General features: G+C 43.6%; 1 protein-coding gene across 1 annotated transcript in view; it reads right to left on the bottom strand.

The window, feature by feature from the left end:
* The window catches only part of LOC139277180 (ERC protein 2), a 918863-nt gene that overhangs the window by 717499 nt on the left and 183973 nt on the right, over positions 1-17391 (bottom strand). The window contains exon 3 of the mRNA XM_070895293.1: positions 9552-9626. Coding sequence (XP_070751394.1) covers positions 9552-9626 — 75 coding nt within the window. The remainder of the gene's footprint in view (positions 1-9551; positions 9627-17391) is intronic.

Raw genomic sequence — 17391 nt, 5'->3', positions numbered from 1 at the left:
TGCAAAATCACTCTTACTTAACAGTTACATGTTACATATATTATTTATAAACCTCACAATCTACCAGCTGCAAATGTAAGTTTTTCGCTTCTCTTTCAAAGAGCAAGACTGCAGCATTCCCTGATTCCCTAATGGTGGGGATGGAAGTTCTTTCCCCATTTTCGGCATGAAGGAGTTTCTGGCAAGGCCAGCATTGATTCCCCATCTCTCAGCAAACTGAGTGGCTTGCTTTGCCATTTCAGAGGCCAGTGAAATCAAAATTGTTGTTGTGGGACTCGAGTAGGGTTGGCAACTCTGGTTTGAGACATTCCTGGATGTTTCCTCATGTGACCACATGACATCTGACCATGTGATGCTCCATCATATGACATTTAATCATATGGTTTTGTGTTATTGCACTTATCTGATAAAGGTTAGTACCCTTGTCGTTGAGTGTTTTTACTAGAGGTTTTGCACCAGCAGCTGTTGTACGACACATTCCCAGAACCAGGAGGCCACCCGAGAGCAAGCAAAGGGGGAACCCCGCAGGGCGGGGAAAGGGGGGAACAGATTCGCAGAGGGGAAACCAGAGGTGTGAGGAACCCAGTAACTAATGGTAACTGAAATAGCACTCAGTATTGAAAACTCTCGACAGTCAGAGCAATCTGTACTTCGACTTCACATGTCAAATCAACCTGTCCTTGCCTGTAACCCCATTCTCCCCCCTCCCTCCCCCCCACCAGATCATTTTATATTTCTCTTTTTCAAGCAGGTTTTAGTCTTTACCTCAATAGCCACATTTGGCAAAGGATCCCACGGTCCAATAGTCCTCAGTCCAAGAACCTATCTCTTCCCTTCACTCTTGTTTTGTCCAGTGAGAATACCAATGGAAACAATCTTTCAGCATTCACCTACAATAAGGTCCTCCGCTTTCACTCATTCCGTTACTGGCTGCTCCTCTCTCAGTGCCACTCCCACTCATCATGTTGCTGCTGCTGCTGCTCCCAACTCTGCAGGAAATGCTGGTCTCCATGTCCACCCCTCCCATTCTCTGCCCACCAATGAGCCCCAATCCCCAGACCCAGTGTTTCCTTTGCTCCCCCAATACACCCAGCCGTTAATGCCCCATCTCCAGTCTTCATCTCCCATCTGTCCTCCCAGCTCCCATTCCCCAACCTCCATATCTTCCCCTTCTCTCTGTTCCCCATCTCTTTCCCCAACCCTGAACCCCCCATTCCCCACTCTCCGTCTCACATCCTCTCACCCCGGTTCCAAAGTCTCTCTTTACGTCTCTCTCCCATTCCCAACAGTCCATCTCTTCCCCCCCACCCCCCATACGTCCCCTCCCTTCCCTCCCCAAGCCCATTTTCCAAACTCTCCATCTCTTCTCCGAGCCCCCATTCCCCATCTCCCCATTCTCCGTGTCTCCCGTTGAGCCCCCATTCCCCATCTCTTCCCCCGAGCTCCCATTCCCCAGTCTCCCTCTCTCCCCCGAGCCCGCATTCCCCAGTCTCCCTCTCTCCCCCTTGCCCCCATTCTCTCTCTCTCTCTCTCTCTCTCTCCCCCCGCAAGCCCCCATTCCCTAGTCTCCATCTCTTCCCCAAGCCTCCATTCACCAGTCTCCCTCTCTCCCCCGAGCCCCTATTCCCTCGTCTCCATCTCTCCCCCAATCCCCAATCTCCCTCTCTTCCCCCAAGCCCCTATTCCCTAGTCTCCATCTCTCCCCCAAGTCCCCCTCTCTCCCCCGAGCCCCCATTCCCCATCTCTCCCCAAGCCCCCATTCCCCAGTTTCCATCTCTCCCCTGAGCCTCCAGTCCCCAGTCTCCATCTCTCCCCCCAAGCCCCCATTCTCCAATATCTCTCTCTCTCCCCGCAAGCCCCCATTCCCTAGTCTCCATCTCTCCCACAAGCCTCCATCTCTCCCCCATTCCCCATCTCTTTCCCCAAGCCCCCATTCCCCAGTCTCCATCTCCCCAGCGCCCCCAATTCCCAGTGTCCACGTCTCCTCCCCGAGCCCCCACCGATTGCAGATTCTCCAGCACCCCTCTCCTGACTGAGATGGAGGCTACATGAGCAGCAGCTAATGACATCACGTGGCAGTGTGGCACACCGCAGCAGGAAATTTAAAGAGCTAATCTCACGGGCTGCTGGAGTCAGCGCTCAGTGGAGAAATCCCCATCCAAAGCGGGAGGGGTTGGGAAATCTAGACTGGAATCGCGTATAGGCCAGACAGGGTAATGACAGCAGGTTTCATTTCCTAAAGGACATCAAGTTGGGGTTTTATGACAATTCGATAGTTTCATGGTCATTTTTATTTACTGATACTAGCTTTTTTTAATCTCAAATTTTCAAACTGCCAAGGTGGCATTTGAGTTCACATTCTCTGGATTATTAGTCGTGGTCTCTGGATTACTAGTCCAGTGACATAACCACTACACCACCTTCTCCAGCCTTACCTACAATCCTCCAAAAACTCCCAACTCTCCCCTCACAAATCTCCCACTCCCTTTGTCCCACAATTGAGGGCTGTGCCTTCAGCCAACTTGAACCCAGATTCTACAATTTGCTCTCCTCCTCAAGACCCCATTATAATCCATCTCTTGGAACAAGCTTTTAGCTTGTTGCCTTCTCATAACTCCGTTGACTCAATAAAACATGCACAATAAAAATAAGATCCTGGTGTTTGCTTTCCCTTTGAAATGAAAATTACAGTTGAAAATATATGGAAATTACATTATTTTAGGCAGAGACAGTTTGTTCAATGTAATTTGTCTCAGATTTTATCAAGGATGCTTCAACTTTGATACCTTGTTACTTTAAATTTAAGCCATCATCAGAGCAGACAACTCAAAGCACTCACACAGTTGGCATGCACCAAAGGAATAGATTTTAGAAGCAATTTTTACCAAATTTAATTTAGCTGTTTTTAAACAAACTAAATCAAGAATTGCTGCAAATGCAAAACAAACTCAACCAACCATCTCTTCACACAGTTATTGAAAAAGGAAAATAAAAGTTTTATTCAAAACCAAAAGCCTGCCTTTAAGTAAGAGATGCCACAATAAAAATACAGCACAGTAGATATTAACGCTGAATCATATTACTACAATGCACTTGTGTTGGAATCCATAAAACATATGCCACATAAAAATACTTTTGCACATCACAAAGGTTTATTAAAAAGTGGCAGATCAATGAATCTTTGTATCAAAACTTGGCCTTGAACAAACCGAATGACAGTGATGTACTAATTCAGCAGCAAAATATCCCTATTGTGGCAATACTTACATTTCTCTACAAGGAATCGGTTTTCCTTGAAGAAAGGAAATGGGACACACACACATGCACACCCGGTCTGGAAATTCAAGTTAACATACCTGCCATATCTTATCGGGCCCAAAATCATATGATGATGAACGCTGTAATAAGTATACCATTAGAAGTGCTGCAACATTCTATTCAGTGATGGGGGGTGCTTTAAACATTTTGGAGTTAGTTTAATAGTTAAGGATTTTAGTTCCAACAAGCCAGAGGTGGAAATAATTTATCAATCGTTTTTCCCTGGGACTGGTACAAATAGCTGCTTGTTGCAAGGAAATGAAGCCCCTCCCAGGCAAAACCACGTTGTCAAAGCCACTATGTCACTAACTTATTCAGAGTAAAAAATGAGTTTTAATATGGTAAAAAAAAGGTACAGGTATACAATAAATATAGGGGAGATAGTACAGAAGGAAACTGTGTGAAAAATATAAAAAGCATAGAAGGGAAGCAAAGACAGAAATTAGAAAGGCTTAAAGCAATGAGAAAAAGTTGATCAGTATCGAAGGAAAGTAGCAAAGGCTTTTAGAAACATGCAAGTAAAAGAATAGCTAAAGAGCTGGATTTTGATCAAAACCCGTCACCACCGGTTTACCGCCCAAAAACTGCAATGATTATTCAATTAAGAACAGCGGAAAATTAATTAAAAAATGGAACAAAATCCACCCAGTGGGAAAAATCGGCATTACACGTGGATTCTCGACGGAAAACCCGATCCTTGTCAAATTTAGTCCAAGGCTAGGGAGGGGGAAAATATTTTTTCAAAAAAAATAAAAAATTTAGAATTTTTTTTTTTAAATCACAAAACATTCTCAGGCCCCGTTTCCAGTGAATTGGTGCAAAATAATTGTTTTAAAAAAAATTTTTTTTTTTTTTTTTTGTTGCAGGGTTTCATACCTACCGCCAATCGAAGGGCTGCTCCGGCTGGTTTCTCCACGGTGGTTTTTTTTTGATCCCCCACCAAACTCTGGCGGAAGTGGGTTTTTCAGTGTTGCACGCCGGCGGTCCGCTCCCCAGCAGTATTTCAAAATCGCCGGCGGAACACTTTGATGAAATTCCCATCAGGTGGTTTTCCACCGAAAACAAGGAATACCGCCGAGAAATGCGGCGGAAAGGCTGATCAAGTTCAAGCCCTATGGAGAAGAAGACTTGGAGAGCTAAACTAACCCAACTGGCTGCTCAGGGAAGACATAGTGTCGAAGCAATACAAGGAGGAGAAAGAATGACAAGAATGCCACAAGCACAAGCCAATGAGAACACCAGCACAGGTTTGAGGTGGACGAAGAGCAACGGTTCTACATAAGTTCAAGGTAGAGGAAGATGGCAAGGAACAAGCAGTAAAGGAGAAAGAGCACAGTCATGCACTTGAACTGGCAGAGAATGCCACATCAGCGAGTCCGATACACAAGGAATTAGTACAGGATAATTCTGTTAAATCCAATCTGATACGAACAGGTAAATGATATGGATGGATTTTTATGGGCCTTTGAATTAGTACCAAATGCTAAGTGCAACAAAGAAGTGTGGGCAGAGAGGCCTGCATCATTTAGTGGTCACCGCTTATAGCATTATCACGGATTATGAAATTATAAACCGTGCTATTCTTACTACTCATGATTTGTGTAATGCTCCATTTGGTATTTACAGAAAACTAGTGATGGAGCTGGAGGCTACTTAGAAATTGTGGTCAGATGCATAGAATACAGGTTATTATGAGGGACTGAATTAATTATTGTTAAAGGATTGATTCCAGATACCGGTTCCAGATGATCTGAGTGTTTGGCTGCTTCATCAGGAGTGCAAGACTCTCAAGCAATTCCACGATTATTTTCTGGCCTTTCGAGTGCCAGGAAACTATTGCACAGGTGGGAAACAGATAAGTCCTGCTACAACTGCACAGGGTATTGGTGAGATCACACCTGGAGTACTGCGTACAGTTTTGGTCTCCGTATTTAAGGAAGGATATACTTGTATTGGAGGCTGTTCAGAGAAGGTTCACTAGGTTGATTCCGGAGATGAGAGGGTTGACTTATAAAGATAGGTTGAGTAGGTTGGGCCTATACACATTGGAGTTCAGAAGAATGAGAAGTGATCTTATCGAAACATATAATATAAGAGGGCTCGACAGGTTGGATGCAGAGAGGATATTTCCACTCATAGGGGAAACTAAAACTAGAGGGCATAGTCTCAGAATAAGGGACCGCCCATTTAAAACTGAGATGAGGAGGAATTTCTTCTCTCAGAGGGTTGTAAATCTGTGGAATTCTTTGCCCCAGAGAGCTGTGGAGGCTGGGTCATTGAATATATTTAAGGCAGACAGATATTTGAACGATAAGGGAGTAAAGGGTTGTGGGGAGCGGACAGGGAAGTGGAGCTGAGTCCATGATCAGATCAGCCATGATCTTATTAAATGGCGGAGCAGGCTCGAGCGGCCAAACGGCCTACTCCTGCTCCTATTTCGTGTGTCCTTGTGTAAGTCACATGGTTCATGCTGTCCATCAGGCTCGCTGCGTCAGCAGATCAGCTTGCATTAGAACAGGATACAGAAATACAATGATTGGGGCGTGGAGAGGGGGGGGGGGGGGGGAAGTGAGTTTCAACTGCGGACCGCCCAGTTCTTGCTTGAAAAACAAGCAACCTGCAATGAAAATCAGATGGGCCTTGGGCACTCCTCAGCCATCCCACCGACGCCGAAACCTGCCTGATGCGATTTTCAGGTGGGCCTATAAATGAGGTGAGCAGCCTGCCAACTTAAAACATGAGAGGGGATGCTTAAATATGGAAATTGATGTCCTACACCCGTTTAGGACCTAGATTGCAATTTTTCGGCGTTAAGTCCTTAAAAGGCATTGCTGCAGAGCACACACAAAACAGCCCAGGTAACACAATTTTTTTTCTGAGAACCAGAAGGAAAGCAAAGAAACTCGAGTCTATTTGGGACCCACTCCCCAAACCAACCTGCCTGCAGCCCAGAGTGAGAGCCACTCGATTTCCCACCCTCCCACAACTGGTGAGATATAGTGCGGCACCCACTTGATGCCTGCAGCTCATCGACACACGTAAATGAGGTTGGAGCCCTAAAATAGTTTGGGCTTCTCGTGGTCAACGTGGGTGCTCCACTGACTTAAGCCCAAAATGCGCACTAAGTATCTTAAATGTGAGAGGAGGTCACAAAACCAACAACAATTTGCAGGAACCAAGTGTGGCCATTATGCAAGAAAGTGTTGGTTTTGGACATGGAAGAAATATTGCGACTACTAGATCTGCTCCCGGTCATGGTAAATGTGAGGCAAACGCAGGGGTTGTATGTCGCATGGTGCTTTTTACTTTAATGCAACCACATCTGGTGTGGAGATACCAGTCTGTAAAAGGTGGAATTGTTCATATTCTAAGTGTTATAGGGACCACAGATGCACCCGTAGGCTGGTTCAGCTGAGATACCCTGCTTGGACAAGAGTGAAAGCAGCAACTGTACCATTTACGGCTTTAATGGAGATACTGAAGGCATTATGGTCAGACTACGTAGCAGGGACTTGGCTAGAACTGGGAAAAAAAGCACAAGCGAGCCCTGGATAGTCAGCAACGATGGTTATTATTGGAATGGGGCAGGGTCCTGGAGTCAAGAGCCAACAAGGTTTAAGAAGGGGAAAAAACTATTTCAGTTCTAAGCACATCAGTGGAAAAGCAAATATGTAATTCCTTCGGGATCAGACTTCCCATAGGAGCTTGGGTAATGCCAATTGAGTGGGACTGAAGGTGAGACAGATAGCTGACCTTACCCAAAGGATTTCAGTCAATCAGATTAGATTAGTAGAGGTTCTGTATATTTAAGCCTGGGGTCTCGCTACATTTATTATTGGGCATGTAAAGTCACACTCTGGTTTGTAAGGAACATGAGATCCACTTATGGAAGTGACCATTGATGCTGGGCCCAAGGAAAACAGAAAACAGAGAGTCGGGATAAATGGGTCATTTTCCGGTTGGCAAACGGTAACTAGTGGGATGCCTGGGCCCTCAACTATTTACAATCTATATTAATGACTTGGATGAAGGGACCGAGTATAATGTAGCCAAGTTTGCTCAATGATACAAAAATGGGTGGGAAAGCAAGTTGTGAGAAGGACACAAAGGCTAAGTGAGTGGGCAAACATTTGGCAGATGGAGTATAATGTGGGAAAGTGTGAGGTTATCCACTTTGGCGAGAAAAATAAAAAAACTAATTATTATTTAAATGGAGAGAAATTACAAAATGCTGCAATACAGAGGGGGGTCCTTGTACATGAAACACAAAAAGTTAGTATGCTGGTACAGCAAGTAATCAGGAAGCCAAATGGAATGTTTGCTTTTATACTCCATCTCCCTTGCAATAAAGGCAGAGAAGTCCTGCTACAACTGTACAGGATATTGGTGAGGCCACAGCTGGAGTACTGCATATAGTTTTGGTCTTCTTATTTAAGGAGGGATATACTTGCATTGGATGCAGTTCAGAGAAGATTCACTAGGTTGATTCCTGAGATGAAGGGGTTGACTTATGAAGAAAGGTTGAGCAGATTGAGCCTATAATCATTGGAGTTAAGAAGAATGAGCAGTGATCTTATTGAAACATGTAAGATACTGTGGGGGCTCGACAAGGTAGATGCAGAGAGGATGTTTCCATTCGTGGGGGAATAGTTTAAGAATAGGGGGTCGCTCATTTAGAACTGAGATGAGGAGGAATTTCTTCTCTCTGAGGGTCGCAAATCTGTGGAATTCTCTATCCCAGAGAGCTGTGGAGGCTTGATCATTGAATATATTTAAGGTGGAGATAGACAGAGTTTTGAATGGTAAGGGAGTGAAAGGTTGTGGGGAGCAGGCAGGGAAGTGGAGCTAAGCCTATGATCAGATCAGCCATGATCTTATTAAATGGTGGAGCAGGCTCGAGGGGCCAAATGGCCTATTCCTGCTCCTAGTTCTTATGTTCTTAAAACGTGTAGCCTAAATCTCCAAAAAATACAACACTTTCTAAAAGACCTTTCTTGAAAAGGCTAATTACCCCATGAGGAACAGTTTCTTGTTTTGATTACACATTGCACGGTTTAGTATTTGATGAATTCCTCATGTTTTTACCCTTCAGATTTACATTTAATTTGTAAAATTATTTTATTTTATTTTTTAAAGAAAGAAAAGTTGCTTTAGCATGTGCAATCTCTAGTCTGAGTTTAACACACTGCTAATTCAAAGCAATTAGCATCATAGTGGTCAATCTATGATTAATCCAGTTGATAAATGACTGTAAATAGGGTAATAGTGAGTCATATACCTGAAAGATTTAAAAGGTACAGCTTGTGGGAACACGTCTCACTTACAGAAACTGCTGCGAAACTACTGAGAGAGAAATGGCACTTTAAAAAGCCAAAAATTGTAAATTCCAAATGATGCAAAATAACAAATTGATGGACTGTAACTGTGGGTTAAGAGCCGAGGAAATTGGTAGTAATGTTGAAAAAACAAGAAAACCTGTCAATCATTTCTTCAAAACATAAATGCATGTATTGTTAATTATCATAAATATTTGACTGCATCCTGAAATTGAACTATCACTTTCAACTGATTAGGCTATTAAATAAAACAGGAACATCTTTCCTCCAAAGAAGTTTTAATAAAAAGTTCAACGGATATTAACTGGCGAGCCTTCCGATAAAAGAGAGTGATTTTGCATCCTATATCATTCCAACCAAAGCTATATAATTTTTATTGCATGAAGGACATACCTAATATTTCCAATGTTGGGTTCCAATTTTTTGTGCATAATTGACTTTTGGTGGCGCTTTAAAAAAAAAATGACCTAACAATAGTTAACTTATTTGTTAATGTTTTGAGAGCTTTTTATGTAATTGAGAGTTGAAGTTAAGAATTCTAGTTTTTCCACATGTATATTTTTCACGTATATTAATTGTATACCCGTCGCCCTTTAGGGGAAGAATAAACTGAGCAACGGTAAAATTCCAGATAACATCAGAAAAATAAAAATGGCCTGGACTGCAATAGCATAGCATTTTGACAAAATGTCACTGCTACTTCCTAGTAAGCAATAGACATGCAATGTTTTAATTTGTCTTAACAAATTGATCATTCAAAAGTTGGTTTTAACGTAATATGAAACTTGCGTAGGACTGATAACACAGTTTCAATTAATTAATTTTTAGCAATGACACATACATTATTTTTTCAGCATCACATTACAGTAGCTTGTTGAAGTATCTAAGTGACCTTACCTTCATTTCAATAACTGTCTGAAGAGCCTTTGTCTTTGCGGACTCTGGCTGGAGTGAAGTTCTCCTGTGCAGTTCCTGTGGAGGTACACGAGAAAAGGAAACTTGTCGACTCATTGTTCCATTACTTTAAATGCAACACAATGTACTCTACAGACGTAAAGAGACTACTTAATAAAATGGGGAGATGAAATGGCCTACGCGCCACAGGTCCGGCCCTTGTTAATCTCCCCAGCACACTGCAGTTTCTAGCTTATATTACAGTCATTGCTACCAGCACATGCGCTATGTCAGCTTCTATCAATAATTAATGTCAACGGTGACACTGACAGCAAGCAAATGCTCAGTCCATTTAATCCAACAGTGCAACTTCTTCGTAGTCATCGAACCATACTTCATTGCATTCTCGACCACTAATTGATGCTTCTTAAACATGCCAAAGCTAATACTTTATCGAACGGAGGCAAATCAAGAATGACAGATATATTTACTTAGAAACCTAACATTTGCTCGTGGAAATTATGCATTTAGGAGAAAGAGGGAATTAATAAGCATTAAGTTAATATTGGTTAAACACTCTTTAAAAATTACTAATAAAGGGCCCAAATTTGGCCCTCTGGTTTTTTCGCCGCACTCACGTGAGGTGCGCCGACTTCCTACGCTCAAAACGGCTCCAAAAAGATATCCCCGTATTCTCCCCGCTCTGTCGACTATCCTTGTGCTTGGCGCGGCGTTGCAATTCAATTAGGGGATGGAGGTAGGGCCCTGCGCTTAAAAGAGTGCCAGCAGCTCAACGCATGCGCACTGGAGGTTTCGCGCATGCGCAGTAGCTCCTCTGCAGCGTGGGACCCGATGTCCCGCCCCTATCCCAGGTCGAGTGGCGTCACAATGCGCGCCAGGCTGCTGCACGTCATGGAGAGAGTCCCGCACCTATCCCCGGCCAAGTGGCCTCCCGTACCAGCCGGCCGGCCTGCTGACTTCCCGGTAGGACTTTAGTTTTATTTTTTCTGCTTAGTTTAGTGAGGAGAGTTTTGGATGGGGTGGGGGGGGGAGAAGGAGGAGAGTTTTGATCGGGGGGGGAAGAGTTTTTATCCGGGGGGGGGGGGGGGGGGGGCGGGAGAGAGAGTGTGTTTTGGGGGGAAATCAGCAGTCCTCGGAGAGAGAAGTCCACCAGTCCCTCGGAGTTGACTCCTGCAGCTTCTGTGTTCTGCGAGCCCAGCCTGTTGTGTGTGGCCAATTCCCTGCGCTCTCTCCCCCGCCCGGGCGTCCCACCCACCCGCATCTATCTCTAATAGAGTGGCCTCACACCGGCTGGACCACTGACTTCCTACCTTCATAACTCGGTTCAGGACTTGTTTTATTTTTTATTATTTATTTACTTATTTATTTATTATTGATGGTTTTTATGCTTCTTGAATGTTGTTGTGACGGTGTTTAGTGCTTTGCAAGGTCCTCTCCGCTTCCCTCCCCCCACCCCCCCATCTCTGGCTACCTGCGCTGATTTCTTAACTCTCCACAAGGGTTTTCTGGGCGGCCACAAGTGGCCACATACGCTGGCCTAAGTTAGTTTGGAGCATCTATTAGCTGTCCAAACTGGCTTAAATGGCCAAACAGGCATAGGTGGCTGGTAACGCCCCCTTTTGAAAAAAAAACTAAACTCAAAAAAATCCTAACTAACTCACTTACACTGGCGCAAATTAAAAGTGCAGAATGGGGATTTTTAAGATACTCCAGAAAAATCAAGCTGTTCCAAATAAAACGGAGCAACTCCTGGGCAAAGTTGGGCCCATCAAGACTGTCCAAGCTCTTCCAAATCATACAAATGCTAGCCATCATAAAAAATCTGTTCAGTTTTGTATTATTTCAAAACAGCACAATGACTGGTAAAATAGATGCAGCACCATTCTTTTCCTCAGACAGCACCATTCTTTTCCTCAGATAGCAACAGAGCTATTGATACTCCTCTGCAAAAGTCTCCTGGAGGAAAATTAAATTTATACCTTTACTGGCAAAAAAAGTGCAATTTTAGTCAGTACTATCAAAGCTACCATTTTATTTGCAGTCAATGTTATATAATCTAACCATTCAGAAATATAAAATATACTATTCCAAACAGATGTGACTACACACCAGCCTTTTACTTGGACTCATGTTTCAACTCATTTGACAGAGCATTAATTGCTTTAAAACCATCCCTCCCATATTACCACCATTTGTCCTTCAACTGACAAATAGCATAGATGTATGTAATGTGAAGCTACACAAGTATATGAGGGAGAAAGGAATACAAGGCTAAGTTGATAGGGTTACATGAAGTAGAGTGGGAGTGTGGAGAATAAACACCAGCATAAACCATTTGGGCCAAATGGCCTGTTTCTGTGCTGTAAATTTTGTGTGATTCGATGTATTGATAAACCCTGTCCATCCAATAAAACATACTGAAGCAGAAATATTTTTATTCCAACAAACACAAGAACAAATGAGGTGACAACCTTTTGAAGATCAGTCCAGCCATTCCAATAAAATGGCATCTGCAAGTAAACATTTGAAAAATGTCAATTGGAATATATATACATATATTTAGATTTTAATAATTATAAATTTAAAAAAAACACACTAATTCTAAAGGGGCCACATCATCCAGTCATAAACGCCATTTAAAAAGGCAGTGTACCTAATGAGATCCACTAGTGACTGATATGTTGTATCATCTTTTATGTGTTAGCTCATCTGTTTCAAATTTAAGAAAATACATCTGTGAAGACTGCTCAAGAAAACCTCTCTCTACAGCAGCTACAATGGCATATTTTCCCAGTAACACTTGGCATGGATTTGCAATATCAGTTGTTCCTGGATGTTCCATGGAGCGAGGTCACCACAAAACTCCACAGCATGTTAATTACCCCTTTAAATGTAGGAGCACAAAGCAGTTATCAAACATTCCAGACTGGGTTTCTTTAATGGATTTTCCGAGTGGACTTAAAACTGCAATGTCAGGGGCATCATTTGAGAACCTGTTTTATCTCTGCAAAGTTGATATTCTAATAAAACTGATTAAAAGATGACAATGAGTCACTGGTATGTTGTACTGATCTAGGAGCAATGTACTCAGTCTGCATTTTTTCATATGGTTATCTATCTTAATTTGTAGATCAAAGTTCCTGAACTGTAAGTTAAACCGTTGCTTTTTTTTTTTAAACTTACTGCTTTTGCAGCTATTGTTTCAAACAAAACAACCTTCTGCACTTCACATACCCTGGAGCAAATTATCCAAAACAATAATTGCCAGTTTATGAAAGCTCTTTTGACTTGGTTGTGACTATGTTTAGGTAAAGAAATTCTCACTGAAATTATTTTTGATTTACTATAGTGTGACACCAAAATGGAAAATTCTGCCGAGGCCCATCACCGAAAGCCTGTCAATGGTGAATAAACTATTCAGTCTTTGCGATAAGAAGAACTTTTTAAATTAGCTACACGCACGCACACACTCTCTTTGCTGTTGTCCAATATGCACAAGCAATGAATGGCTAAGAGGAGCAGCAAGCAACTTGTGCCCTGACCTCTACCAATGCCATTTCTTCAGTCACCCATTGTGAGATGCATAATAACATAACATACAAAATAGGAGCAGGCGTAGGCCATCTGGTCCCTTGAGCCTGCTCCGCCATTCAATAAGATCATGGCTGCTCATCGACCTCAACTCCATTTTCTGGCCTGATTACCATATCCCTTGATTCCCCGAGACTCCAAAAATCTATCAATAACTATAACTATCAAAATCTATAACTCGCCTCTGATTTTCCCTCGCCCCAACGGAAGCTGCCTGACCTTCATTTTGCATGTGCAACAAAGCAGAAAAAGGCTTGGATGTCATAGGGAGAGATTAGCAAGAAGTAATTACTGATGTAAACACATATTCATAACAATCATGTTAGCTGGTATAAGATTTTTAATTTACATTTTCACAATATCTCTCCACTTCAGATCCACTTCATTTTATTGGAAATGCAGGAGGACAGTCTATCTCGCAGACACACCAGTGTCACTCCTATCAACCCACCAATAGGTCCAGCTAAACATTTCAAACAAGGACGACGTGCATGGCTGGTTTTCCCTGTTCTCCCAAATAACCCAGCTAAGAGGGATAAATTTTCCTGTGGAACAATAAAAATGACTTTTACTAAAATCGGAGTCTGGAATTGAAAGCTGCAACTCCTACTCAAGAATCCAGTTTCAAACACTTCTTTAGCAGAGAGTTGGGAAGGAAACATTCCCACAACAGCATTGATCGAGGTATAACCAAATAATCTTCTCCAAGTTCTCCCTCTTACCTTGCTGTACTTATTTGGTCGACTTCTAGGATCCGCAGTGTCAGCTTCACCCAGTGGTAGCATACTTGCCCGAGTCAGAAGGTCGTGGGTTCAAGCCCCAAGCCAGGACCCAAGCGCACAATCTAGGGTGACATTTCCGTGCAGTACTGAGGGAGTGCTGCATTATCAGAGGTGCCATCTTTTGGATGATATGGCACCATTTGAAGAAGAGCAACGAGGTTCTCCCGATGTCCTAGTCAGCATGCATCACTCAAAAAAAAACGTATTTTATCTCATTGCTGCTTGCCAACAAAACAACAGAAACAATTCATCGGCTGTTAAAAAAAAAGAAAGTCTTGCATTCATATAGCACCTTTCACAATCTCAGGATGTCCCAAAGCACTGAACAGCCAATTTTGTCATTACTGTTGTAATCTCGGAAACACAGCAGGCAATTTGCACACAGCAAGGTCCCACAAACAGCAATGAGAAAATGACGAGATAATCTGTTTTATTTTAGTGACCTTGACGCTGGGGAGAACTCCCCTGCTCTTCTCAAATAGTGCCATGGGAACTTTTACATCCACCTGAGGGGGCAGACGGGACTACAGTTTAACATCTCACCCAAAAGACGACACCTCTGACACTGCAGCACTCCACTGGTACTGCACTGGAGTGTCACTCTAGATTTTATGTTCAAGTCTCTGGGCTGGGGCTTGAACCCACAACCTTCTGACACAGAGGTGAGAGTGCGACCAGCTTTTGGATGACGATTGTTAGGATGTGCTGGGATGTGAAAGACATTTATCTAGTTCCTATCTGCAAAGACTGCTTTTTGAAGTATATTATTATATAGTTGATTCATGCAGGTGCAAATGCCTCACAATGAAAAATGTTATTATTAGTTTGGGGAGAATTAAAAATGGCAATTAACAAGGAAAAAATGTGAGATCACTCAGTCTTAAAAATCTTCTCCTCTGTAATCAAAGCTTGGATGTTGCTTTTCCAGAAAAATGCATCAATTTACAAAGTGAATGAGACTGTACAGCTCCCAAGTTTGCTCCTGTTGTTTAGAGTGTGTGGTCACATTGAGGCCATTTTCCCTAAATATTTCAAAATAACCAACACGGTCATTTATTTGCTGCAACATAATATTTAAGTCAGATCAAGAAATGACTGTTAGTTATTCAATGCATTAGTTCCTCGTGCACTTCACAATGTGATTAATTGATGAAAATGTCAAATCTCGAAAGGTTCGCGTTTGTGCCAATTCTTGGTCCTCAACGAGTAGTTTCCTTTTTTTTTAAATCTGCAGACATCAAACCATTCCCAAATTGCTGTATGCTACAGTGTACATCAACAAAGTTTGCCCCACATTACCCAGATAAGATGCCGAGATCATCATCTTTACAACACCCTGCCATATCAGAATGATGTCATAATTTCCCAGGGCCTTGTACTCTGTATCTAGGAACTATCTCATACCACAATACCACTCATAGCCCTGTGAAATTTTCTCATGTATTTATCCAACTCTCTTGCAATCAGATCCCCATGCTGCCCATTCAATACATTTTCTGTGTAAACTATTAAAGTTCAGAGAACCGTAACTGTAACCACCGAGAAATGTTACAAGGTTCCAGGCCCCAAAATTCAGTGCCACTGGAAAGCTGGTGCTCCCCCGCCTTTTTGTGGCCATTAGCGGCAAAATTTGAGAGTTGCTGGGTCACCCCATATTCAGCTCCAAAAGTGAACAAATTGGTTCCAGCGCTAATGAACCCTTCCAAAGTGGATTGTTCAGCAGTGTGGCTGTCTTAATTTAAGCGTTATCACCACTGAGAAATTAAGCATGCAGGTAAGGATTTTTAACAAGCCAGTTACTCCCTGGCCTTTTTAACGGCCAGGGTTTGCAGCAAGACCCTGAGGAGGAAAGGAGTTTGGAAGGATGGCTGGTGTAAGAGGTGCAAGGAGAGCCAACAGATTCACTGATATGGAGCTGGAGACACTGATGGACGGTGTAGAGGACAGAAGAAGAATACTGTTTCCTGACAGACAGGCAGTACATAATGCATGGAGGGAGATTGCAGGGGAGGTGTCAGGCAGCTCCTGTGTGAGGACACACCCTCCCAGGAGTGCGCTGGCCAGTCTGCACCAGGCTCTTCCAGACTGGTGATGGGTCGACACCTCCGAGCTCTGGGGTGACGGGGATCCTCCTCCTGCACCGCCTCCTCCTCAGGTGGTACTGCTGGCTCGACCTCCAGCGGTTGTCCCCTTATGATGGCCAGGTTGTGCAGCAGACCACGACGATTATGGAGACCTGTTGAGCAGAGTACTGCGAGGTGTCACCAGAGCGGGCCAGGCACCGGAACCGCTGCTTAAGGATGCCTATGCACTGCTTGATGATGCACCTGGTGGCACAATGAGCGTCATTGTATGCCTGCTCTGCCGCTGTCCTGGGGTTCCGCAGCGAAGTGGACAGGACATAGCCCTTGTCCGCAAGCAGCCAACCGCAATCCTGATTCGGGCCGGTGAAGATGGCGGGCACACTGGTCTGGTGCAGAATGAACGAATCATGGCGGCTGCCTCTATTGGCTGCTGCCTGTCTGCACAGTGCTGACGGTGACGCCTACTCTTGCGTGCCACCCTGCTTGTGACCAGGTGTCTCCCTCCCAACACTCCTCCCATCCTCAGGGTGAACCATGCCAAGCAGGTCTCTGCAGCCCACAGGACTCCACTAAAGAGTCAGACCTGAAAGTTGTACAAAAGTACAGGGGTACGCGCAAACCTCGGAGCAGCACTCAGCAGGTTTAATGGAGCCAAAACAATTAACAAAATGATATCAAAAGATAAATACTGCAGATGCTGGAAAATGAAATAAAAGCACTAATAAGTAATAAAACCATTTACCTACCAAAGGTCCCCAGCAGTGTCGCGTTCGAGCACCGCATCGAAAACCTCGCGGGAGCACTGCCGGGAAAAGTCCTAACTTTCCCTCGATGAATTTCGTTGTGGTAGTCCCTTTCCTGCGGCCTGCACGCTGCAGAGCTCGCGCTGGAAGCCTTTCTTTACTGCGGCTTCACCGCGCCGTTTCCAGAGGAAGTGAACACCTCCCCGAGCTGAAATCCATATTCATACTCAGCTCGGGGAGGGAAAAGCACCCGACCGCGACAGCCGATCGATCTTTTTCGATTGACCGCCCAAACTCCACGGTAGCTGACCCTTTGGGGACGGTGAACTTCAGGCCCTTTTGTATAAGGTGATTTCCACCCCAGCCAGAAACAAGTGCAGCTCTACCTTGAAGGAATTTAGCAAATCAATGTTAACCCCAAGAGCCAGCAACCTGTTCTACTATCGAAGACAAGAACCCAGCATCTAACCTAGTTCTGCCCTTACATAAGTTATAAGAGTGACCCCTGGTCCTCTCACCTATTCAACTGAAACAATTGGTATATAAAAACACAATCTAGTCTCTTCATTACCATCCAAACTTATCTTATCACAAAGCCTGAACGTCAAAAAGTATAGAGACC

Source organism: Pristiophorus japonicus, chromosome 12 (genome assembly GCF_044704955.1).
Source record: "Pristiophorus japonicus isolate sPriJap1 chromosome 12, sPriJap1.hap1, whole genome shotgun sequence".
Classification (NCBI taxonomy): domain Eukaryota; kingdom Metazoa; phylum Chordata; class Chondrichthyes; family Pristiophoridae; genus Pristiophorus; species Pristiophorus japonicus.
Note: the sequence above shows the minus strand (reverse complement) of the source record. Positions and strands in the feature narration are given on the sequence as shown.